Source organism: Lithobates pipiens, unplaced genomic scaffold (assembly GCF_037356315.1).
Source record: "Lithobates pipiens isolate NorthernLeopardFrog02 unplaced genomic scaffold, aLitPip1_a1.2 Scaffold_8, whole genome shotgun sequence".
In the NCBI taxonomy this organism is placed as follows: domain Eukaryota; kingdom Metazoa; phylum Chordata; class Amphibia; order Anura; family Ranidae; genus Lithobates; species Lithobates pipiens.
Genome location: NW_027507903.1, coordinates 171,353,211 through 171,378,076, shown reverse-complemented (window position 1 = coordinate 171,378,076; position 24,866 = coordinate 171,353,211). Strand labels below are relative to the sequence as shown.

General features: G+C 44.4%; 1 protein-coding gene across 2 annotated transcripts in view; it reads right to left on the bottom strand.

Moving 5' to 3' along the window:
* Positions 1-24,866, bottom strand: part of GSAP (gamma-secretase activating protein) — a 199,833-nt gene that overhangs the window by 135,498 nt on the left and 39,469 nt on the right. For both annotated transcript variants that reach the window (XM_077471205.1, XM_077471204.1), the window contains exons 5-6: positions 17,410-17,463; positions 7,052-7,140 (exon numbers count right to left, since the gene is read on the bottom strand). In XM_077471205.1, coding sequence (XP_077327331.1) covers positions 7,052-7,140; positions 17,410-17,463 — 143 coding nt within the window. The remainder of the gene's footprint in view (positions 1-7,051; positions 7,141-17,409; positions 17,464-24,866) is intronic.

Here is a 24,866-nt window from a genome sequence, read left to right as displayed (position 1 = left end):
CTCGAGTATAGGCCGACCCGAGTATAAGCCGAGGCCCCCAATTTACCCCCAAAAAACTGGAAAACTTATTGACTCGTGTATAAGCCGAGGGTGAGACATGGCTGTCCATCCCTGTGTGTCCGTCCATCCCTGTGTGTGTGTCCGTCCATCCATCCCTGTGTGTGTGTCCATCCATCCATCCATCCCTGTGTGTGTATCCATCCATCCATCCATCCCTGTGTGTGTGTGTGTGTGTGTGTGTGTGTGTATCCATCCATCCATCCATCCATCCCTGTGTGTGTGTGTGTGTGTATCCATCCATCCATCCATCCCTGTGTGTGTGTGTGTGTGTGTGTGTGTGTGTGTGTGTGTGTATCCATCCATCCGTGTGTGTGTGTGTGTGTGTGTGTGTGTGTGTGTGTGTGTGTGTGTGTGTGTGTGTGTGTGTGTGTGTGTGTGTGTGTCCGTGCAGCCTTGTGTGTGTGTCCAGCCTACCTGTGTCCCAAGCCTCCGTCCCGAGCCGCCGTCGTCCCGAGCCTCCTCCGTCCCGTGCCTCCCCCGTGCCGTGCCTCCTCCGTCCCGTGTCTCCTCCGTCCCGTGCCGTGCCTCCTCCGTCCCGTGCCGATGGATCGCCGCTCTTTTTGGCGGCCATTCTACAATTCAAAATTCCGCCTCCGCCTGTGATAGGCGGAACACTCAATTTCCCAGCAGCCTGTGTTCCGCCTATCACAGACATCCTCTCATACTCGTCCGTAGTATGAGAATGAGCAGATGTCCGTGATAGGCGGAACACTGACTGCTGGGAAATTCAGTGTTCCGCCTATCACAGGCGGAGGCGGAGAAGGAGGCGCGGCTTTTGAAAATTAATGTCCGCCGTCTGTCTGCTCGATACGCTGATTGAGCAGTCAGACAGCGGCGACTCGAGTATAAGCCGAGGGGGCACTTTCAGCCTCAAAAAAGAGGCTGAAAATCTCGGCTTATACTCGAGTATATACGGTACTATATAACAAAAACACAAAATCTCCAAAAATAAGCCAAGTATATGCCACCTACCCTGTTTCCCCTAAAATAAGACCTAGTGTGATTGTCGGTGATAGCTGCAATAAAAGCCCTATCCCCCCAAATAAGCCCTAATTAAAGTCCTTGTAGGTCTTCTTTTCAGGGTAGGGTTTATTTTTGAGGAAACAGGGTAGGGCTTATTTGGGTGGTAGGGCTTATATTGCAGCCAACACCGACAATCACGCTAGGTCTTATTTTAGGGGAAACAGGGTTAACTAGTAAAAGGCACTGTGCAACTGATACACATTAGGTGTGCTAAACCAGAGATATAATGCAAAACAAATGCATAAACAAATTAAAACCACAAATGTTTGGGTGGAAAATTTTACTATTAATGATACATTTAATTATGCATTAAAAAAAACTAATTTCATAAAACGATCAAGGATTATCAAAGCACTATGAATCAGCTAAAGAGACAGCAAAGCACAAACAGCTCCCTTTAAGCCTGCCCCAGTCTGACTAAAGCATCTGTGTCGTCTGACAACGTTGAGTCACTCCTAAACACAAGTCATATTCATCTATTAATCATTGTGATGAAAATAAACTGAAAGAACATGAGTTAGCCTGTTAGCCAGAAATGCATAATAACTAAACAGATTTTTTTAATTGGTTTTTATTTTAGCCTTGGCCATGATAAATAAATATAGTAAGAAATATGTACAAAACCACTAGACACTGCCTTTAAAATAAAAACACACATTTAAGTCTAATCACAAACAGTAAAAATAAATAATCAATGTGCCATAAGATTAGTAATAATATCTCCAAGAGGGTAGACCCAGGTACGACAAAAATCATAATTTTACTTCAAGGACGTACAACAACTATATGACTAATACACAATTACTGAATAAATCACATTACTAAACATACAAAATAATATTTATATTCACATTTTAGTAGAAGAAAAAACTTGCATGGGAAACACTAATGCCGTGTACACACGACCGGACTTTGAGGGACTAGGTCCGACAGAGTTCTGACAGAGTTCTGACAGAGTTCTGACAGAGTTCTGACAGAGTTCTGACAGAGTTCTGACAGAGTTCTGACAGAGTTCTGACAGAGTTCTGACAGAGTTCTGACAGAGTTCTGACAGAGTTCTGACAGAGTTCTGACGGACTTTCCGAATGAACGGACTTGGCCACACACAATCACACCAAAGGCTGACGGATTCGAACGTGATGACGTACAACCGGGCTAGAATAAGGAAGATCATAGCCAGTAGCCAATAGCTGCCCTAGCGTCGCTGTTTGTCCGTCGGACTAGCATACAGAAGAGCGGATTTTTCTATAGGAACTGGATCCGGCAGAAAAATGTTCCATTTCTAAAGTCTGTCGGATTTTTGCAAATCAAAAGTCCGCTGCAGCCCACACACGATCGAATAGTCCGCCGGAATCGTTCCGGTCGGAACTTTGATGTCGAAAAGTCCGCTCGTGTGTATGGGGCATAAGTGACAACTTAGTCACTGACTCGGTGGCTTGGAACTATTTTTTAAATGCCAAACGCAGGCACCAACAAAACCTTATTTGCAGTCACAAAGAAAGTCAAAAGAATTTTAAACCGGAACAAAAAACAGTTTTTAGGTTTTATATTCAGCACACATTTTTATTGACGCATGAAATATTCTAAATAGGATTTTATAACATCTTACCAGTAAAATCCTTTTCTTTGAAGTACAAAACTGCCAAACTGTTAAATGTAGCGTTTGTAAAGTAGGATGGAATACCGGACCTTGCGAGAGAAGGTCTGGCCATGGCGGTAGGGTCCATGGGTCTCTTACCACCATCTTTACGATCTCTGCATACCAAGATCTCCTGGGCCACAAGAATCACCACCTTCCCTTCCTGTGCAGAAGCCACGGAAGCAACAGAACAGGAGGGAATGCATAAATCAGGGAAAAATGATTCCACAGGAAAACCAAGGCATCGGTTCCACATGCCAACAGATCCTTTGTCCTTGATAGAAAGCTGTTGATCTTTTTGTTGAACCTGGACGCAAACAGATCCACGTCCGGAATTCCCCATCTGACATATTGACAGAAAGATGTCGGGGGTGAAAGACCATTCTCCCGGGAGCAACTGCTGGCGACTTAAGTAGTCTGCCTGCCAATTCTCTATTCCTGGAATGAAGATTGCCGATAGGCAAGGTATGTTGTTTTCTGCCCAAGTTAAGATATGATTCACCTCTCTCTGGGCCGCACGACTTCTCGTGCCCCCTTGATTGATATAGGCCACCGCTGTGGCACTGTCAGACTGGATCCTGATAGTACAATTTCGTAATCTGAGCGTCCAGGCCTTCAGGGCCAGGCGTGCTGCACAAATGTCTACAATATTGATGGGCAAGGTAATTTCTGATCTAGACCATTTTCCCTTGGACAGATACTTCTTCCAAGACTGCTCCCCAGCCCAGAAGGCTGGCGTCTGATGTTACCACCTTCCAGGTAACCGATAGGAAGGATTTTCCTTTTTGGAGATTCTTGGTCGTCAACCACCAACTGAGGCTTTGGCACACCACTGGGGAGAAACACGTTGGGAAGTCTAGAGCTTGGACCTTCCAGGTCAATAGGACACTGTTTTGCAGTAGTCTTGAATGAAATTGAGCATAAAGAACGGCCTCCAATGAAGCCACCCATCTTTCCCAACAATCTCATGCAAAGTCGAATAGAAGGATTCTTCTTTACTTTGACCACCCGAATCAGTTCCCTTATGGAACTGATCTTTGCCTGGGGCAAGCACACCCTCTTCTGAGCTGTATCTATGATCAGACCCAAGTATTCCAATCTCTTTGATGGTTTTAAGGAAGATTTCTCTAGGTTGAGAATCCAACCTAAGTATTCCAGGTAGCCGACTGTGGTGACCAAACTTTGGTCTAAGTGGGCTACCGACTGGTCTATCAAGAGTAGATCATCTAAGTAAGCTAGAATCTTTGTACCTTGAGGCCTTAATCTGGCTAAAGGGGGGGGGGGGGGGGGCAAGACCTCTGTAAACACTTGAGGTGCAGTAGCTAGACTGAAAAGGCCGAGCTACAAACTGAAAATGAAGATTTATCTCGAAGCATATATATTTTTGGTGAGTGGTAAAAGGTACATGGGAGGTAAGCATCCTAGATGTCGAGTGATGCTAGCAGTTCTCCACCTTGTAGAATGAAGACCACCGACTGTATTGACTCGATGTGAAAAGAGCAGATTATTTAAAAACAAATATAGATCTCTGAAATCTCTGAGATCTAAAATGGTTCCGACATCCCCGTTTGGTTTTGGTACTGCGAAAAGGTTTGAATAAAACCCTAACCCCTGCTCTTCCATGGGGACCACAAATATCACCTTTTGAGACAAAAGATGGTCCAAAGCTTGAAAGAGACTTTTTTCTCTGGATCCCTGGGAGCGTTTCATCTGAGAAAACGAGGAGACGGGAACTCTCGGAACTCTAGTTTGCATTCTAGAGATATTGAGGAAGCCAACCCATTTATCTCGACACTCTTCCTGCCAGATCCTTGACAACTGCAGAAGTCTTCCCCCCACTCGAGCGAGCGGGGGCACCCCTTCATAACGAGGTCTTATGCCGCGTACACACGACCAGACTTTTCAACATCAAAAGTCAGACGGAATGATTCCGGCAGACCATTCGACGTGTGTGGGCTGCAGCGGACTTTTGATTTGCAAAAGTCTGACAGACTTTAGAAATGGAACATGTTTCAAATTTTTCCGCCAGAACTCCGCCGGACCCAGTTCCTACCGAGAAATCCGCTCGTGTGTATGCTAGTCCGACGGACGAAAACCGACGCGAGGGCAGCTATTGGCTATGAACTTCCTTATTCTAGTCCAGTCGTACGTCATCACGTTCAAATCTGTCGGACTTTGGTGTGATTGTGTGTGGCCAAGTCCGTTCATTCGGAAAGTCCGTCAGAACTCGAAAGTCTGTCGGACCTTGTCCCTCCGAAAAGTCCGGTCATGTGTACGTGGCATAATAGCGTCTTTTACAAAACTACAACACCCCTGGTATCCTGGCCTAATCTTGGGCCTGCTGATCAGGAATAATCTGGAGCACCTGTTTAAACTGGTCTCTCAAGGATTGGCATACACCGATTGCTGCCAGCCAGGCTGAGCCACTGAACCTGCCAGAGAAAAATAGTTTTTAATAGGAATTCCAACTTCTTATCTGTTGGATCCTTCAGCATTTGAAACGTTGTCTAGCAGACAAGTCAAATTTTTATTTACAGAGGATATAGCAGCGTCAATTGCTGGCATCCCCCATTTCTTATTAAATTCTTCCTCCATAGGACAAAGTGTTGAAAAACTTTTCGGAGGAAAAAAAAAATGTTTATCTGGGTGATCCCACTCAGAATACATAAGTGTTTTCAGCAATGAATGGATAGGAAAAGCATGAATAGCTTGAGGAGGCTTTAGCGAACCCAAACAAGAAGTGGGCTCATCAACTGACTCAGCTAATGGCAGCATGAATGTGGAACGGACCAATTCAGTAAGAGATTGTGAACCTGATCCTTCCGTATTTGATTCTTCAGAAGAGGAGTCATCAGCCTCTTCCTGTTCCCCTGAGAGAAATTCATCATCATCTCTCGCCCCTGGTTCTTCATTTTGAGGGTAATGGAAGGGGACCTATTGTGTTTACTCCGGGATGCGATTAAAGCATCAATCGTCTGCTCCAACCATAAAATTGTAGAGGAAAAAAACCTCTTCAGTAATATAGACAGGGGTTGCAGTGTTGAAAGCAGTTGCAATACCTGACGGCCCTGATGGCTCACTCTGTCCAGCCACCTCAGAACTTTCAGGGGAGGATGACGTTTTTTTTATTTTTATTTTTTTAAGATGGTTTTAGGCTTTTTTGTGGCTGAAGTCCTTCTTGAGCCCTTCTTTTTTGGGGTGTTTTTACCCCCCCTTCTGACCATGGCAGGTGCACAAAAGCAGAGGTACTACCAGAAGGATTGCATCCACTGCTTGAGCAATAGTCCAGCCACTGCTATTAATGCTCAGCCTGATGCTAATAGTAAATGTGTCAATAGGAAATGTCTGCCACCAAACCTCTTTTTGCTCTTGTGTCCATCCGACACCTTGCAGCAGCACAATGTTTTTAAAACACACTCCTGAATTGACGTTGGAGGACACCAATGCCGCGCTAAGCCCCACCCCCTCAGTCTTTCAAAAGAGTTTTTCTGCACAGGCATCCAAGCCAACGGGATCGGCTTGTGAGTGAGGGAGGAATGGCAAGGAGGAGACCTTGGAGCCGCCGCCATGCAGGGCAGTGAAAGAAAACGGCATCGCCGATCGTTGTACCTCTCCCCTTCCTCGTGAAGGGAGGGAGCGCTTAGCCCAGGTGGGGGTTGTCTGTGGAAGCAAAATCCCCCCCCAAAACTCACCGGAGGTCTGCCTGCTAGCCGGAGGAAAAAGCCTGCTGCTTCCTGACACAGGGCGATCTCTGAGGAATGCATGAGAAGGTATGTGCTCCATACAGCCCCCAGTGGTGACACTTAGGCATGCCAACATTTACCATTTAAAAAGGAGACATTTCATAAAGAAAATTTAAAAAAAATTCCACTTACCTTTGCCTCTGCAGGGTTTTCTATGGTAAAACCAACAGACCCAATCTTCACCTTTCACGCTGGGTTCTGTGAACAACCTTGTTTCTTCGGAGCCCAGGTACCATTCAATTTGGCCTAAAAAACACTTTGAATAGATCCGGCTGTATAGCTAGCCCCAGCAAGGATTGCTCAAGTGGAGCTCAGCACAGCACATCTTTACTCATGACCAACACCTTACACACTGGCGAAAAAAAAAAAAGGAGGTACTCCCAGTAGTGGGGGGGTTATATAGGGAGTGGACTTCCTGTCTTAGGGTGTGCCAGTGTCGATCACCTGAAGATGGCCTATAACCTACATAGTAACTACTATGGCTCTGTGTGCTGTCATGTACGATAAGAAAAAAAAAAAAAAAAAAAAAAAAAAGAAGAAGGGGTAATAAAAAGACAATTTTATTAACGTATTAACTTATGGTTACCTGTACTCGGACACTGATATCCACAGCTTTGAGAACCTTGAGATTGTTGACAGGTCTAATTTCAATAAGTAGAGCCAAATACTTGGGAACTAGAAATGAAACAGGTCATTACTAACATGTAGAAATGAAATTTTATATATATATATATATATATATATATATATATATATATATATATATATATATATATATATATATATATATATATATATATATATATATATATATATATATATATATATATATACACACATATATATACACATACACATACACATACACACACACACACACACAGTTGTGCTCATAAGTTTACATACCCTGAAATAATTTAGAATTGACTATTTTTCAGAAAATACGAATGATAGCACAAACTTTTTTCACTCATGGTTAGTGCTTAGCTGAAGCCATTTATTATCAATCAGCTTTGTTTACTCTTTTTAAATAATGACAGCAGAAACTACCCAAATCACCCTGATCAAAAGTTTACATACCCTGGTGATTTCTCTCTCTCTTTTTTTTTAAATATAAAAAGGTCAGTGAGTTTCTGGACTTCTGACTGACCTTGCAGCTTTCATCCAGTGCTGTACTGATGTTTCTGGATTCTGAGTCATGGGGAAAGCAAAATAATTGTCAAAAGGATCTGTGGGAAAAGGTAGTTGAACTATAAAACAGGAAAGGGATATAAAAAGATATTCAAGGAATTGAGAATGCAAATCAGCAGTGTTCAAACTCTAATCAAGAAGTGGAAAATGAGGGTTTCTGTTAAAACCAAACCCCTGTCCGGTAGACCAAATAAAGTTTCAGCCACAACTGCCAGGAAAATTGTTTGGGATGCAAAGAAAAAAAAAAAAAAAAAAAAACACAAAGAACTTCAGGTGAAATACAGAACTCTCTGAAAACATGTGGTGTGGCTGTTTCAAGATGCACAATAGGGAGGCACTTGAAGATGGGCTGCATGGTCGAGTTGCCAGAAGAAAGCCATCGCTACGCAAATGCCACAAAGTATCCCACTTACAATACGCCAAACACCACAGAAACAAGCCTCAAACCTTCTGGCAAAGTTATTTGGAGTGATGAGACCAAAATTTAGTTTTTTTGTAGGGCCGTTACTAATTAAATTTTCGTGTTCGATTAGTCGGTTTTTTTTTTTTTAATTAATTATATAGACTAATTTCGATTAATTATAAACGCACATACAGATCCAACTACTTTTAGCTGATCTCCTTGCATTGCAACTCTGCATTAGTCAGTGTTAAATGTGGTATACACTATATACAATCACCCCACACTAGTTAGGTTTACTTCCTCTTTGATTCCCTGCAAAGGTAAAGCATAATGGACTACTATGCATCGCATAATAGTCCATTATGTGTCACTTACCTGACACAGGAGCCAGCAAAGTCACCGCTGTCCCCTGTAGTTCCGAGCGTCCATCTTCTTGGTGGGTCTCGCTGCTCTGGCGCTGTGATTCGCCGGAGCAGTGATGACGTCACTCCTGCACATGCGCACAGGAGCCGACAATCGCGGCATATCACCACGATCTGCGGCTTACCCGGTGCGCCGCTGTCTACGGCGCATGCGCCGTAGACAGCGGTGGCTGTCTTCAGGTAAATATCTCCTAAACCGTATAGGTTTAGGAGATATTTCTTGGACCTACAAGTAAGCCTTAATCTAGGCTTATCTGTAGGTCAAAGTGGTTTGTAAGGGTTTACAACCACTTTAACTGCACAGTTCACTAGGGCTGCATTATTGTTTCCGATTAATCGATTAATAACCTTAAAAAAAAAAAAAAAAGTGGGTCAAATTGACGTTTATTTTCAACCACAGCAACAGGAAAATTTGGAAATAGAAAACTTCTTAGTCAAAGTAATTTTCAGACAGTGTATGTGGTTTTCATTCAGAAATTACATACATTTTAAAAACAGAATGTTAAAAGCAAGTGAAAATTTCAAACAAAATTCTTTCATTCAGCGAATGTACAAAGATTTTTCGTCTGAATATTCTCATCTGAAAACTGATCTGTGTGGCCAGCATAAGGCTTGGTACACACCTATGCAGTTTGCTTTTGATCTGTTTCCGCAGTGCGTTTTGATTTTTGCGCACGTGATTTTATTGAAATTTGCATTTTTTTGCATTTTCTTTGGGCAGATTAAAAAACACAAATTCCTGCAAAAACGCATGACATGCTTTTCTGCAGCTTTTCCATTGAAGTATATTGAAACAATAAAGCACCATTTAGCGTTAAGAGATTTCAGATGTGAACATGTCCCATAGGAAACCATGTAAATGAACTGTATTGCATTTCTGAAAAAAGCACCAATAAACACATTGATGTGAACCAGGTCTAAGATGTTTAGTAACATAATGGGGTTAAAAAAAGATAATCACTACTGTAAGGAGTTCTTTTTTTTACTGTAGAACTGTGAAAGTAACATTTACAGTAGCGATTATTTGCTCTTTGTACTATAAAGGGCTAATTTTTTTATTTAACCCCATTATGTTACTGGCCGATTAATCAATTATGAAATAAATCGATGACTATTTTCATAATCGATTAGTTGTTTCAGCCCTACAGTTCACACAAATACGTTTTAAAATTCAAACTGTAGCACCGACGTATTTTTTTTTTTTGCCACAGTAGCACGACAATCCCTCCACCCTTGGTCTAACTAATCACTCTCACCTTATGGCATGAACCCCTGTGCAAACAGGTGGTCATGCAAGCGGGTATCAAAAGGGTTAACATGTACCATAAACTTCTCTCACGTCTCCTTAGATCTCAGCAAGGACGCCAGGTCATGGGTAGAAAGAAGAGATCTAAGTGCTCACCGCTTAAGTATAAGATTACATTTTTGTGTTCAAACACAAACTACTCACATGAAGATGATAAAAACACAGCATGTAAAGCCTACAATCGCCTTAGTTCCGTAGGGAAGCAGCGAGTGACATCATGCGTAGCTCCTCCACCGTACATGTTACATTCAATCAGAACTACAACGTCAGTGGACTCCTCCCCCCTTCCCTTTGTTAGCAGATGGAGGCACTTGGGGAAGGGGGGAGGAGTCCAATGACGTTGATGTCTGTGATGTCACCGGATCTCCGACGGTACTCTTTTTGATCGCTCAAAAGAATTTTAAGCGATCAAAAAATGTATCGATTAATCAAGGAATTCATCTTTAAGTTTCCACAGCCCTACTTTTTTGCCATAACCATAAACGCTTCATTTGGAGAGGAGTCAACAAGGCCTATGATGAAAGGTACACCATTCCTACTACGAAACACTGAGGTGGATCGCTGATGTTTTGAAGATGTGTGAGCTACAAAAAGGCACAGGAAATTAGGTCAAAATTGATGGCAAGATGAATACAGTATTTTATCAAAAAATACCACGGGAACATTTGCATTCATTAGCCAGGCAGCTGCGCATGGTATGTACTTGGCCAATGATCCAAAACACAAGTCAACCTGTTATTGGCTACAGCAGAATAAAGTGACGGTTCTGGAGTGGCCATCTCAGTCTCCTGACCTCAATATCATTAAGCCACTCTGGGAAGATCTCATAATGTACAGTTCATGCAAGACAGCCCAAGAATTTACAGGAACTGGAGGCTTTTTGCCAAGGGGAATAGGCAGCTTTACCATCTGAGAGGATAAAAAAAAGCCTCATCCACAAAAGACTTCAAGCTGTCATTGATGTTAAAAGGGGGCAATGCACAGTATTAAGAACTGGGGTATGTAAACTTTTGATCAGGGTAATTTGGGTAGTTTCTGTTGTGATTTTGATTTAAAAAGAGTCAACACAGTTGATGGATAATAAATGGCTTCAGCCAAAGATTAACCATGCGTGAAAGAAAAGTTTGTGTTATCATGCAGATTCTCAGAAAAATGGCCAAGAAATCAAATTCTGCCAGGGTATGTAAACTTATGAGCACAACTAAATTAATATTATATATATATATATATATATATATATATATATATATATATATATATATATATATATATATATATATATATATAGTGACTAGATGCACAGATGTTTTTCACATATGTCCCTTGATATATTCATATTCAGAAGTGCCTAAGAAGGAATTTGAGTTACGTAGTATAGTAGGCATGGGTTGATCTAGAACCAAGAGTCCAATAAAAACTGAAGCTAGATCATAACTAAAATTACTTTAATCATTTAGTTTTTTTTATTTTTAGTTTTTTTTAACTTTTTTGTGGCTTAATTTACATTTTCACTTCTGTTTCTGTATGTGGTAGCGGTGTGCTTTTCAGCTAGAGGGGGTCGCCCCGCTAGCGGCCGAAAAATTTAAGTTAGACGGTAACGTGTTTTCCAATAGACTTTCAGGACAGCCACCTGAGAGATCATGGCTCCACCTCCCAAAACAAAAACACCTCCTCCATCAGAGCTTTTTAAGGAAAGCCTCCACGCAGCCTCCTCAGTTGTTTGTAGAGACTCTCCGACCCCGGCTGCAACACATAAGTGACAGTTATATCATAGTATTACAGCAATAAGATAAAACAGGGCGGGTTACTGCTGTCCTGAAAGTCTATTGGAAAACAAGTTACCGGTAAGTCCAACTTGAATTTTTCCAAAAAGACTTTTAGGACAGCCACCCAAGAGGATTACCGAGACTTACTCCATTCAGGGCGGGACAACAGACTGTAAGACTTTCCTTCCAAAAGCCTGATCTCCAGCCGTCATGAGATCTAATCTGTAATGGCAGGCAAATGTCATCATACTTGACCAGGTAGCTTACATATCTGTTCGGGGGTGATGCCAGCCTTCTCTGCCCAACTTACTGCTGTGGCCCTTGTGGAATGAGCCCAGACCCTCACTGGACTCCTCAGGCCAGTACAGGAATAGGCTTCCTCGATAGCCATTCTTAACCATCTCGCTATGGTTCCTCTGGAAGCTTGCGTACCTTTTTTATTGCCTGAAAATAAAACAAATAGTGCATCCGCACGTCTAAAGTCTTTAGTGGCTTCCAAATAACTTAAGACTGCTCTCTTAACATCCAAGGTATGGAATTCTTCTTCCTTCTTAACCAACGGATTAGAGCAGAATGTAGGAAGAATTATCTCCCAAGATCGGTTCTGAACCGACGCCACTTTGGGCAAAAAACTAGGATCAGTTTTTTAACTGAAAAAAAATGGCTCCCTGATTGACAAGGCCTACAACTCACTGGGTCTGCAAGCTGATGTAATGGCCACAAAAAAAATAGTTTAACTTAATCCATTTCAGGGAAGTCAAATTAATAGGTTTGAAACGACCCCCGGTTAGGGCCTGTAGAACAGTAAAGTCCCATACTGGGCAATTCTTGGTCACGACCGGTCTAGACCTAGAGAGAGCTTTGAAGAACCTGGATGCAAAAAGGGTCTGAGGTAATAGGTTTCTCCAGGAAAACCCCCAGTGTGGCTACTTGCACCTTGAGGGTGCGGATTGTTAGATTATTGTCCACTTCTTCTTGCAGAAACTCCAATACTGAAGCAATTTGTCTTGGCGAGCTTGCATAAGTTTTGCTCCAGGAATTGAATAACTTAAAATATTTGAAGTATATTGCCCTTGTGACCTTCTTCCTACTAGACATCAGAGTAGCCGCCAACTTGTCTGAGAACCCCTTTCTTTTCAAGAGATGCTCCTCAGAAACCAAGCCGTGAGTCTTAACTTTGCCAGATCTTGATGGACCAAAGGGCCCTGCAGGAGGAGATCCCATCTTAGAGGAAGATGCTAGTATGGTTTTAGCTGCATCTGTAGTAGGGCCGAGAACCACTGTCTTTTGGGCCAAAATGGAGTGATCAGAATTGTCTTTGCCTCTTTCCTGATCTTGCTTATAACCCGCGGCATCAACTGAAACTGAATTTTCACCTATGTTATGCCATTCCCCCCCCATCTGTGTGCCAAGGCGTCCACTCCCAGCGGCTGCTCTTGACTGTTCAAGAAGAAGAGAGGGACCTGGGCATTTCCCCGAGTGGCAAAGAGATCTACATTCGGCTGTCCCCATCTTTCCATGATCAACCTTAAGACCTCTGGATTCAACTGCCATTCTGCCTCGAAGACCTGGTTCCTGCTGAGGAAATCTGCTTTTTCGTTTAGAGATCCCTTTAGGTGGATCGCTGACAAGGATAGCGTATGCTGCTCTGCCCAAGCGAGAATAAACTTTGCCAGATCTTGAAGCGCCCTGCTTCTGGTTCCCCCTTGCCTGTTTATGTATGCCAAAGTCGTGGCATTGTCCGACAGGACCTGGGCATGTTTCCCCTGGACAACTGAAAAAGCCAACATAGCTCTTTCCACTGCCTTCAGCTCCCTCCAATTTGAGGAGCTCCCTGCCTCCTCTGTGGACCAAGAGCCCTGAAACCACTGACTGTCCATGTGAGCTCCCCAACCCCAGGAGCTGGCGTCTGTCGTCAGCCGAACCTGGACTGAGAAGCACAACAACAGGCCTTCTGAAAGAACCTCCGGGTTCCTCCACCACCATAGACTTCTTTTTACTGTGGTGGGAATCCTTACCAGAGAATCCAACAAGCTCTGTTGGTGGTCCCAAACCTTCAATAAGAAGGTTTGTAGAGGCCTGAAATGGTGCTTTGCCCACTGGACCGCCAGGATGGAAGAAGTTGAAGTTCCCAACAGACAATCTTCCTTATGGACGGGGACTGATTGGACTGTAGTTGAGATACTAATTGTATCAGCCTCTCTTTTTTCTCTTCCAGCAGGAAGATCTTCTGATCCAGAGAGTGGATAGGAAACCCCAGGAAGATCACTTCCTGAGCAGAGACCAAATTTGATTTCTATAGATTTATAATCTAACCTAACTCTTTTTGGTGAGTGCAGGCTCTGTCCAGGTCTTTTTGCAGGCCTTCCCTGGTTTGGGCAAAAAATAACAGGTCGTCCAAGTAGGGAATCACTGAGATTCCCTCAGGACGTAGGGGCACTAAAGCTTCGGGATTATCTTGGTGAACACCCTCGGGGACGAGGACAGGCTGAACTGGAGGTGAACTACCCTGCTCCCTTCCCTTCGTGCCAATCTCAGATATATCTCTGCGACCTGATGGAAATCGGGACATGGAGATATGCATCCTGCAAATCTATGGACACCATATAGCATCCCTGATTCAGAAGGTTCCTTATGGAGAAAATAGAATCCATCCGAAACCTCTCACACTGCACCGATTTGTTCAGCACTTTGAAGTTTAGAATGAGTCGGAACTTTCCTGAGGGCTTTCGGACCAGGAACACATGTGAATAAAACACCTGACCCAGTTCCTCTGTTGGGACCGGCACAATGACCTTCTGAAACATCAGATCCTGAATAAGTGACTTCATGGCGAAAGCCCTGACCAGATCCCTTGGGATGTTCGTGAACAAGAGCCTTTGCGGTGGGGCCTCCGTGAACTAACATGTAACTGTGGGAAATCATTCTCAAAATGCAAAAATTTTGAGTAATGGCCCCCCACTGAGGGTGTAACTCTTGGAGCCTCCCTCCCACCCTGATGGGCGAGTAATTGTGGGTTGGTGGCAGACACAGGAGGATTGAGGAGCACCCCACCCCTACCCTTGGGTTTTTGTGCTGCCCAGGGTTGCCTCTTGCTCTGCGTCCTATCCTCCGATTGCCCCTTTGGGGCCCGAAAAAGGGGCCTACACATCTGAACTGGCTTCTTCTTGACCGGAAAGGACTTCTTGTCCGCCGTCCAGTCAAGAATAGATTCCAACTGAGCCGAATAACAGATCCCCTGCAAAGGGAATACTGCAAAGTCTATTTTTTGACGCCGTATCCCATGGCCAAGTTTTCAGCCACAAGGCCCTTCTTACAGAATTAGTCAGGGTGGCTGACCTGGCTGTCATGCGGACCAACTCAGCTGAAGCATCAGCAATATATGCAATTGCTGCTGAAAATGTAGAAAAGGAGTCTAAAATCTCCTGCTTTGGGGAATCAGCAGTAATGTGTGCTTTTAATTGGTTAACCCAATGATCTAGATTTCTTGCCACACAGGTTGTTGCCATGGCCGGTTTCAAATTAATTATTGACTGCCAGGCTCTCTTTAGAAGGAAGTCCATCTTTTTATCCATAGGCTCTTTCAAAGTGGCCATGTATTCGAAAGCAAAGTCTGTCAATTTTGAGACTTGAAAGAAGGCCGAATCTAACTTCGGGACCTTGTTCCAAACAAAATCCGGGCCGTCTTCAAAAAGGGAACCTTGTCTTGTGTGCTCTAGAGAAAAATGGTTTCTTCTCGGGGTCTAACCATTCCCTCTTAATTATGTCAGAAACCAGGGAATGAACCAGGAAGATGCGACTCCTGGAATCCCCTAGCCCAGCATACATGCAATCATGTAGAGAAAGCTCTCTTCTCTTCCTCAATTCCTAAGGTCACATAGATCACCTTGAGGAGACCTCCCACTTCTAAGGATAACTTCTACTTAGAGGCTGCCTCCGAATCAGATTCAGCCAAGGCCAAAGAGATAGAATCCTGTGAGGTGTCTTGTGACAGCCCCCTCCCATCAAATGAGAACACCCCTGGGGTTCCAAGGATGACTGCGGGGTTCTAGGCTCTCCTGACGTTCCAGGATCTTATTGCCAAATTAGACCTGAACGCCCAAAGGGTAACCTTGAGCTCATCCTTAATGGTTGCTACTAAATCACCACAAATGGATGGGGATTCTTCCCTAACCCTTTTTGAGATACAAGACGCACAGAGCTTTTTGATCAAGGTTTCACTTAGTTTTTCCTTGCATACAGGGCATCTCCTCTTAACTGGTTGGGCAGTACTTTTTGTCTAAACAAACAGAAAAGAGACAAGGAAAAACAAACCACGCCATTTAAACTCTGCCAAAAAAATGAATGCAGATGACACCCAGGTGCAACAAGGGAAGACCACACCGTTCCCAGTGCCCAGCAAGCCAACACCCCCAACAACCCACACCATCCAGCAAACACTGACCTCTTAAGGGGGAAGGGGGGTGCAAGGGTGACCACTTCCCTCCCCCCACAGGACCAAAAAGGATCCGGCCATTGAGAGACACCGCTCCTACCTTCACCTTGCTGGCACCATGGCTTGCCCACTTGTCTGCATCGCTCTCCATTATTAGCACTAGCAGACGCGTGGAATCATGCACCGCCAGTTCGGGGATTCAAAAATTAATGCTGCGCTGACCCGGAAATAAGGTGCCAGTTGACCCTCCTCTCTCCCCGTGTTCCAGCGACAGGAAATTACACTGTGCTCCGCCGGAAGTCCTGCCCCTTTCCCGAAGGACCAGAAAGATGGCGGCCGCCTCTCCCGCGATGCAGCGCGCAGGAACATCAAACCCTGCAGCCGCCAAGCTCTGCAAAAAACAAAAACACAGGGGTAAACACCGCCAGCGTACTGGCTCTCCTCGAGCACTGAAAGGGGAGAGAGAGAGCCCATGTCACCGTCCCCACAGAGAGGCAGATGCGAGGACCAGCTCCAAAAGGAAAAATAAGGTGAGAACCTAATCACTCTCAGGCCAGCCCAAGAGACCATGGCTCCCATCGGAGGTGTTCCTCCCAGTTGGGGGAAACTGCGTGGAGGCTTTCCTTAAAAAGCTCTGATGGAGGATGTGTTTCCTTTTGGGAGGTGGAGCCATGATCTCTCGGGTGGCTGTCCTGAAAGTCATTTTGGGAAAAAAGGGTTAAAACCACTGGTAGTGCTGCCCATTGAGTTCAATGGGCAGGGCGCTTTAGGAGCGGTGTATCCACCGCTCCTACATCACTGCAAAGAAGCTGTTTGCAGGACTTTGACGTCTTGCCAGTGCAGCGCCCCAGTGTAAAAGCACTCGGCTTTTGCACTGGGATTGCAGCGGAGGCTTTTTTCAGGCGCTTTACAGGCGTTATTTTTAGTGCTAAAGCGCCTGAAAAATGCCTTAGCAGGGGTCTAATGCATTCTCTACATTAAGGTAAATAGCCTTCCATGATCAGCTCCCCCAACCCCCTTAAATACTTACCTGGCTCCTTGATTCAGCGCTGTGCCTCTCTGCAGCAGTCTGGTCCTCTTTCCCTCTCTCTCACACAGAGACAGCAGTGGGAACAAGAGAGCAAAAATAAGTGCACTCCTGTGACCCACAAGAGACGTATGGCCAGAAATGCTCATATAAAAACACAAATACATTCATAATGAAATGCTTTTCAAAAGATTAATATTGTATAAGATATATATATATATATATATATATATATATATATATATATATATATATATATATATATATATATATATATATATATATATATATATATATATTATATATACACACACACACACACACACACACATACACACAAAACCAAACCCAATCACTACTTTGTATTGTGCACGATACAAATTTATGCCACTACCTGGTGAAAGTACTCGACTGGGCGCTTCACATGATGAATTACAATAGCTCAATGCTGAAAGGAAAAAAAGTAAAAGAAAGAAAAATCAGGGTTATGATATGGAAACAAAAAACTGATGTAAAAATATACGGTATTTGAAATACGAACAAAAAATTGTGTGGGCCGGCGGCTTTTATTTTTTTATTTTTTTTAATGTAATGTTTAACCACTTGACCGCTGGGCACTTAAACCCCCTTAACCAGTTGCCGACCGCCGCACGCCGATGTACGTCGGTACAATGGCACGGGCAGGCATAAGGACATACATGTACGTCCCTTGCCTCCCGCGGGTCGGGGGCCCGATCGGGCCCCCGCCCGGTGCCTGCGGCGGTCGGTATTCGTACGGGAGCGATCCCGGACGAGGGGACGGCCATTCATTCATGGCCACCCCCTCGCGATCGCTCCCGACGAATAGAAATCCCCGGTGACATCACTTCCTCTCCTGTAATGTAAACACAGGAGAGGAAGTGATGTATTCTCTCCTCCGTGTCGGTATTTTTCGTTCCGACACGGAGGAGAGCGGATCAGTAAGTCGCACCAACACTCACACACACAGTAGAACATGCCAGGCACACTCACACCCCCCCTTTACCCCCCGATCACCCCCCCAATTACCCCTGCCCCCCAGTCACAGTGACACCAATGTCATTTTTTTTTTTTTTTTTTTTTTTTTTTTTTTTTTTTGCATTGGTGTCATTTGTGACTGTAATAACTGTTAGGGCAGTTAGAGTTAGCCCCCTTTAGTTCTAATGTACCCCCCTAACCCCCCCAATAAAGGTTTAACCCCGTGATCACCCCCCGTCGCCAGTGTCACTAAGGCTGGGTTCACATTGCAGCGGTTTATGAGAACGAATGTGATTCGCACCGCACTGCAGTGCAAATCACATCCGATCTCTGTGCGATTCGAGTTCAGCCATTCGCCGCACCCGCCGCACCCGCCACACCCGCCGCACCCGCCGCAAATTCGCACGGGACCCTTTTTTTGGCCCGCAGCAGAATCGGATCGCATGGGTGTTCACACCATGCGATCCGAGTTTGCAGATCGCACTGCGATATGCGAACTGATCTGGGGGTGTCAGTAACATTTCACTGACACTCCCAGCAGTTCGCATAGGGCAGTGTGAACTGCCGCCGGGAGGCATGCGATGCGGGAACCCGCCGCGGATTCGCGGCGTTTCCGCATCGCTCCAGTGTGAACCCAGCCTAATAAGCGATCATTTTTCTGATCGCCGTATTAGTGTCACAGGTGACGCTAGTTAGGCAGGTAGGTATTTAGGTTCGCCGCAGCTTTTTATAGCGCCAGGGACCCCCATATACTACCGCATAAAGCCCCCTGATTGCCCCCTAGTTAACCCTTTCACCAGTGATCACCATATAACTGTTACAGGTGACGCTGGTTGGTTAGTTATTTTTTTATAGTTTCAGGGCACCCGCCATTTATTACCTAATAAAGGTTTAACCCCCTGATCACCCGGCGGGTGTCATTTGTGACTAATAACTGTTAGGGCAGTTAGGGTTAGCCCCCTTTAGTTCTAAGGTACCCCCCTAACCCCCCCAATAAAAGGTTTAACCCCGTGATCACCCCCCGTCGCCAGTGTCACTAAGGCTGGGTTCACATTGCAGCGGTTTATGAGAACGGATGTGATTCGCACCGCACTGCAGTGCAAATCACATCCGATCTCTGTGCGATTCGAGTTCAGCCATTCGCCGCACCCGCCGCACCCGCCGCAAATTCGCACGGGACCCTTTTTTTGGCCCGCAGCAGAATCGGATCGCATGGGTGTTCACACCATGCGATCCGAGTTTGCAGATCGCACTGCGATATGCGAACTGATCTGGGGGTGTCAGTAACATTTCACTGACACTCCCAGCAGTTCGCATAGGGCAGTGTGAACTGCCGCCGGGAGGCATGCGATGCGGGAACCCGCCGCGCATTCGTGGCGTTCCCGCATCGCTCCAGTGTGAACCCAGCCTAATAAGCGATCGTTTTTCTGATCGCTGTATTAGTGTCACAGGTGACGCTAGTTAGGCAGGTAGGTATTTAGGTTCGCTGCAGCTTTTTATAGCGCCAGGGACCCCCATATACTACCGCATAAAGCCCCCTAATTGCCCCCTAGTTAACCCTTTCACCAGTGATCACCATATAACTGTTACAGGTGACGCTGGTTGGTTAGTTATTTTTTTATAGTTTCAGGGCACCCGCCATTTATTACCTAGTCTCACTAGTGTACCCCTAAATTTAGGGGTGTCTACTTTCCAAAATGGGGTCATTTGGGGGGGGGTTTGTGCCATCTTGGCATTTTATGGCCTTCAAAACTGTAACGCCCTTAGAAAGCCTGAAGGCGGTGCTTGGTTTTCGGGGCCCCGTACGCGGCTAGGCTCCCAAAAAGTCCCACATATGTGGTATCCCCGTACTCAGGAGAAGCAGCAGAATTTATTTTGGGGTGTCATTTCACATATGCCCATGGCATGCATGAGCAATATATCATTTAGTGACAACTTTGTTAAAAAAAAAAAAAAAAAAAAAAAGTTTGTAATTTTCCCGCAACTTGTGGCAAAATATAAAATATTCCATGAACTCAACATGCCTCTCAGCAAATAGCTTGGGGTGTCTACTTTCTAAAATGGGGTCATTTGTGGGGGTTTTGTGCCATCTTGGCATTTTATGGCCTTCAAAACTGTAATAGGTAGTGAGAAGTGAACTCAAAAATTTACGCCCTTAGAAAGCCTGAAGGCGGTGCTTGGTTTTCGGGGCCCCGTACGCGGCTAGGCTCCCAAAAAGTCCCACATATGTGGTATCCCCATACTCAGGAGAAGCAGCAGAATTTATTTTGGGGTGTCATTTCACATACGCCCATAGCATGTGTGAGCAATATATCATTTAGTGACAACTTTGTGTAAAAAAAAAAAAAAATTTTTTTTTTTGTCATTATTCAATCGCTTGAGGCAAAAAAATAAAATATTCAATGGGCTCAACATGCCTCTTATCAATTTCCTTAGGGGGTCTACTTTCCAAAATGGGGTCATTTGGGGGGGTTTTGTACTGCCCTGCCATTTTAGCACCTCAAGAAATGAGATAGGCAGTCGTAAACTAAAAGCTGCGTAAATTCCAGAAAACGTACCTTAGTTTGTAGATGTGACAACTTTTGCGCAAACCAATAAATATACAATTATTGACTTTTTTTTTACCAAAGACATGTGGCTGAATACATTTTGGCCTAAATGTATGACTAAAATTGAGTTTATTGGATTTTTCTAATAACAAAAAGTAGAAAATATCATTTTTTTTCAAAATTTGCGGTCTTTTTACGTTTATATCGCAAAAAATAAAAATCGCAGAGGCAATCAAATACCATCAAAAGAAAGCTCTATTTGTGGGAAGAAAAGGACGCAAATTTTGTTTGGGTACAACATTGCATGACCGCGCAATTACCAGTTAAAGCAGCGCAGTGCCAAAGTGTAAAAAGACCTCTGGTCATTTACCAGCAAAATGGTCCGGTCTGAAAGTGGTTAATAACCAGACCAATTTTCAGCTTTTGGTACTCTCACATTTTACTCAGTCATACAACACTCTACCTATTTGAAATTTTTGTCCATTTTTTCCACACAAATAGAGCTTTCTTTTGGTGGTATTTAATCACCGCTGGTTTTTTTTTTTGTACTATAAAAAGAAAAAAAGACCGAAAAAATTCTGTAAAAAAGTTTCGGTTATAAAATTTTGCAAATTAGTAATTTTTCTTCATATATTTTGGCCAACATTTATACCACTACATATCTTTGGTAAAAATAACCCAAATTGGTGTATATTATTTTGTCCTTGTGAAAGTTATATAGAGTTCACAAGCTCTATGGTGCCAATCTCTGAAAATGGATCACACCTGAGGTACTGACGGCCTATCTCATTTCTTGAAACCCTAACAAGCCAGGAAAGTACAAATACCCCCCAAATTACCCCTTTTTGGAAAGTAGACATTCCAATGTATTTAGTAAGAGGCATGGCAAGCTTTTTGAAGTTGTAATTTTTTCCCACAATTCTTTGCAAAATTAAGATTTTCTTCTTTTCTTCACAAAATTGTTATATTTGCAGGTTATTTCTCACACACAGAATATGCATACCACAAATTACACCCCAAAAGACATTCTACTACTGCTCCTGAATATAGCGATACCACGTGTGAGACTTTTACATAGCGTGGCCACATACAGAGGCCCAACATGCAGGGAGCACCATCAGGCGTTTTTGGAGCATGAATTACACATATAATTTCTTGACTACCTCTTACATTTTTGAAGGCCCGGGATAACCAGAACAATGGAAACAAAATGACCCAAATTTGGAAGGAAACAACCCAATGTATAATCTATGAGGCATAATCGAGTCTTTTGAACATGTCATTTTTTTCTACAAGTATTTGGAAAATGTGTAAAGAAAACGAGAACTAATTTTTTTTTTTTTTTTTTTTTTACACAACGTTGTCCATTTACACAATATTTCTAACACATAACAGGTGCATACCAAAAATTACACCCCCAAAATAGATTCTCCTACTCCTCCTGAGTATGGTGATACCACGTGTGAGACTTTTCCACAGCGTTGCCACATACAGAGGACCAATATGCAGGGAGCGCCATCAGGTGTTTTAAGGACATACGTTTCAAATCTATTTTGACTACCTATTACACTTTTGTGAGGCACTATAGTGGCATGGATGAGCATGAATGGGGATGGATGAGCCGTGGATGGGGATGGCTGAGCATGAATGAGTATGGCTGGGTACGGCTGGGTATAGCCGAGTATGGCTGGCTACGGCTGAGTATGGCTGAGTACAGCTAATTATGGATGGGGGTGGATGGGATGGCAGAGCATGGATGGATGGATTAGTATTGCCGAGGATGGATGGATGAGTATGCCGAGTATGGATGGACAAGTATGCCGAGTATGGATGGGTGAGCATGGCTGGATGGATGAGTATGGATGGGTATGCAGAGCATGGCTGGGTATGCAGAGCATGGCTGGATCTGTCACTGAGCAGCGCTGTGGGCACTACACATGCAGCCCACAGCGCTGCTGCCACCGATCTCTCTCCTCTCCGCTCACAGTGGGACAGAGAGGGGAGGGAGGAACCGGAAATCACGCCGGTTTGTTTACATGTGATCGCTCTGTCATTTGACGGAGCGATCACGTGGTAAACGGCCGTGATCAGCGGCCGTGCGCCGTATCTTCTGGACCCGGCGGTCACGGAAGTTCTCGTGTGCGTGCCCCAGGGGGTGCACGAGAGCGGAATTCTGCGAGGACGTCATAATACGTCCTCCCAGAGTTAAGCAACTGCCCTGTAGCCGTCATTCGGCTATGGGCCGTTGCTAAGTGGTTAATAAAAAAAAGTAAATAAATGTAAAAGTAACTCAAAAATTTGTTTAATCAAGACATGGGAGAAAAAAAAAAAAAAAAAGTCTTAAACTCAATTACTGTATATGCTAAAATTTTTATTTAAATTTTTTCCAAAAACACCTCCCAAGGATCGGTTCATACTACTGCAACCTGAAAGTCATGCAACTTAGCCAGGCGACTTGTGTACTACTTGGTGCGGCTTTCAGAAATGCCTGGGTAATCTTCCTGCAATATCAGATCCAGATCCGGAGGCGACTTCCATTAAAGTATATGGGCACAAGTCAGATAGAAGTTGCCTTGTAGTACAGGAACCTTTTCTAAAGTGACTTCAGTAGTGCTAATTAAGACAGCCCTCATTGACTAACATGGGATTTCACATGTCACGTGACTTAGGGTCTCACAAGTCGGATCCCAAGACGTGGCAGTGTGACCCTCACTGTAGCAGCAGCAAGCATCTTACATGTGCACTGTTCAGCATCATCCTTTAACCCCTAGAAATACTGGTACTTGCTCATCTGAGGAACAGTTGCTTTGCTATAGTTTTAACCACTTGCCGACCACCTCAAGACGATATAAGTCAGCAGAATGGCGCAGGCAGGCAAAGTAACATACCGGTACTCATTCGTAGCCACTGCCTTGCGATCGCTCCCGGCGAATGAAAAGCTTCCTCTGCTGCTGTAATGTAAACAGCAGTAGAGGAAGTGAGGTCATCTCTCCTCGTGGAGCCTTTTCGTTCCGGCTCCCGTGGAGAGAAGACGTCCAAGTGAGTTGCACAACACTACACAGTACAGTAGAACACGCCAGGCACACATTACACCCCCGACCACCCCCCTGCACCCCCTGTCAGTGTCACCAATACATTTATTTATTTTTATTTTTTTACTGTTTACTGCACTGGTGCATTGTGACTGTAATAACTGTTAGGGCAGTTAGATTTAGCCCCCTTTAGGTCTAGGGTACCCCCCTAACAAAGGTTTAACCCCGTGATCACCCCATGTCACCAAGCGATAATTTTTTTGATCGCTGTATTAGTGTCACAGGTGGCGCTACTTAAGCAGGTAGGTATTTCGGTTCGCCGCAGCTTTTTTATAGCGTTAGGGACACCCATATACTACCTAATAAAAAGGTAGTAACCCCCTGATTGCCCCCTAGTTAACCCTTTCATCAGTGATCACCGTATAACTGTTACAGGTGATGCTGGTCAGCTTGTTTTTTTTATAGTTTCAGGGCACCCGCCATTTATTACCTAATAAAGGTTTAACCCCCTGATCGCACAGCGGGTGATACAAGTTAGGTTTTAGGGTCAGATAGGGTCTGCGTCGCCCCAGGCAGCGTCAGGTTAGTGCCAGTACTGCTAACACCCACGCACGCAGCATACACCTCTCTTAGTGGTATAAGATCTGAACAGATCAGTATCTAATCTGATCAGATCTATACTAGCGTCCCGAGCAGTTTAAGGTTCCGAAAAACTGAGTGTTAGCGGGATCAGCCCAGATACCCAATAGCACCTGCGTTTAGCCCCCTCCGCACAGCCCACCCAAGTGCAGTATCAAGCGATCACTGTCACTTACAAAACACTAAATACATAACTGCAGCTTTCGCAGAGTCAGGCCTGATCCCTGAGATCGCCAACAGTTTTTTTGGTAGCATTTTCATACAGTCGCTGACAGCCTAGGAGCTTTTTTACCCACAAGTTTCACTAGTTGTACCAGTAAATTTAGAGCCCAAACTGGCAAATCGAAGGTACACTAGTAAAGAGGCCTACACGTTTCTGAGCATGACAGATAGTGAAGAGGAAGTCACTCATCTGTCAGATTCAGGCTCAGAATACGATCCTGTAGAGGACAGCGGCTCGATGACAGATAACTGACGACGGAGTTGTGGTCCCTGCCAAGGTCAGGCGTACCAGACCCCGAACAACTTCTTCTGTTGTTGATGTGCAAGATCCGCAGGTCCCTCGTATGGAGCAGAGCAGTACTAGCGCCGCTCATCTTTCTGGTGAACTGGCAAGCACCAGCGGCCTAGTACAC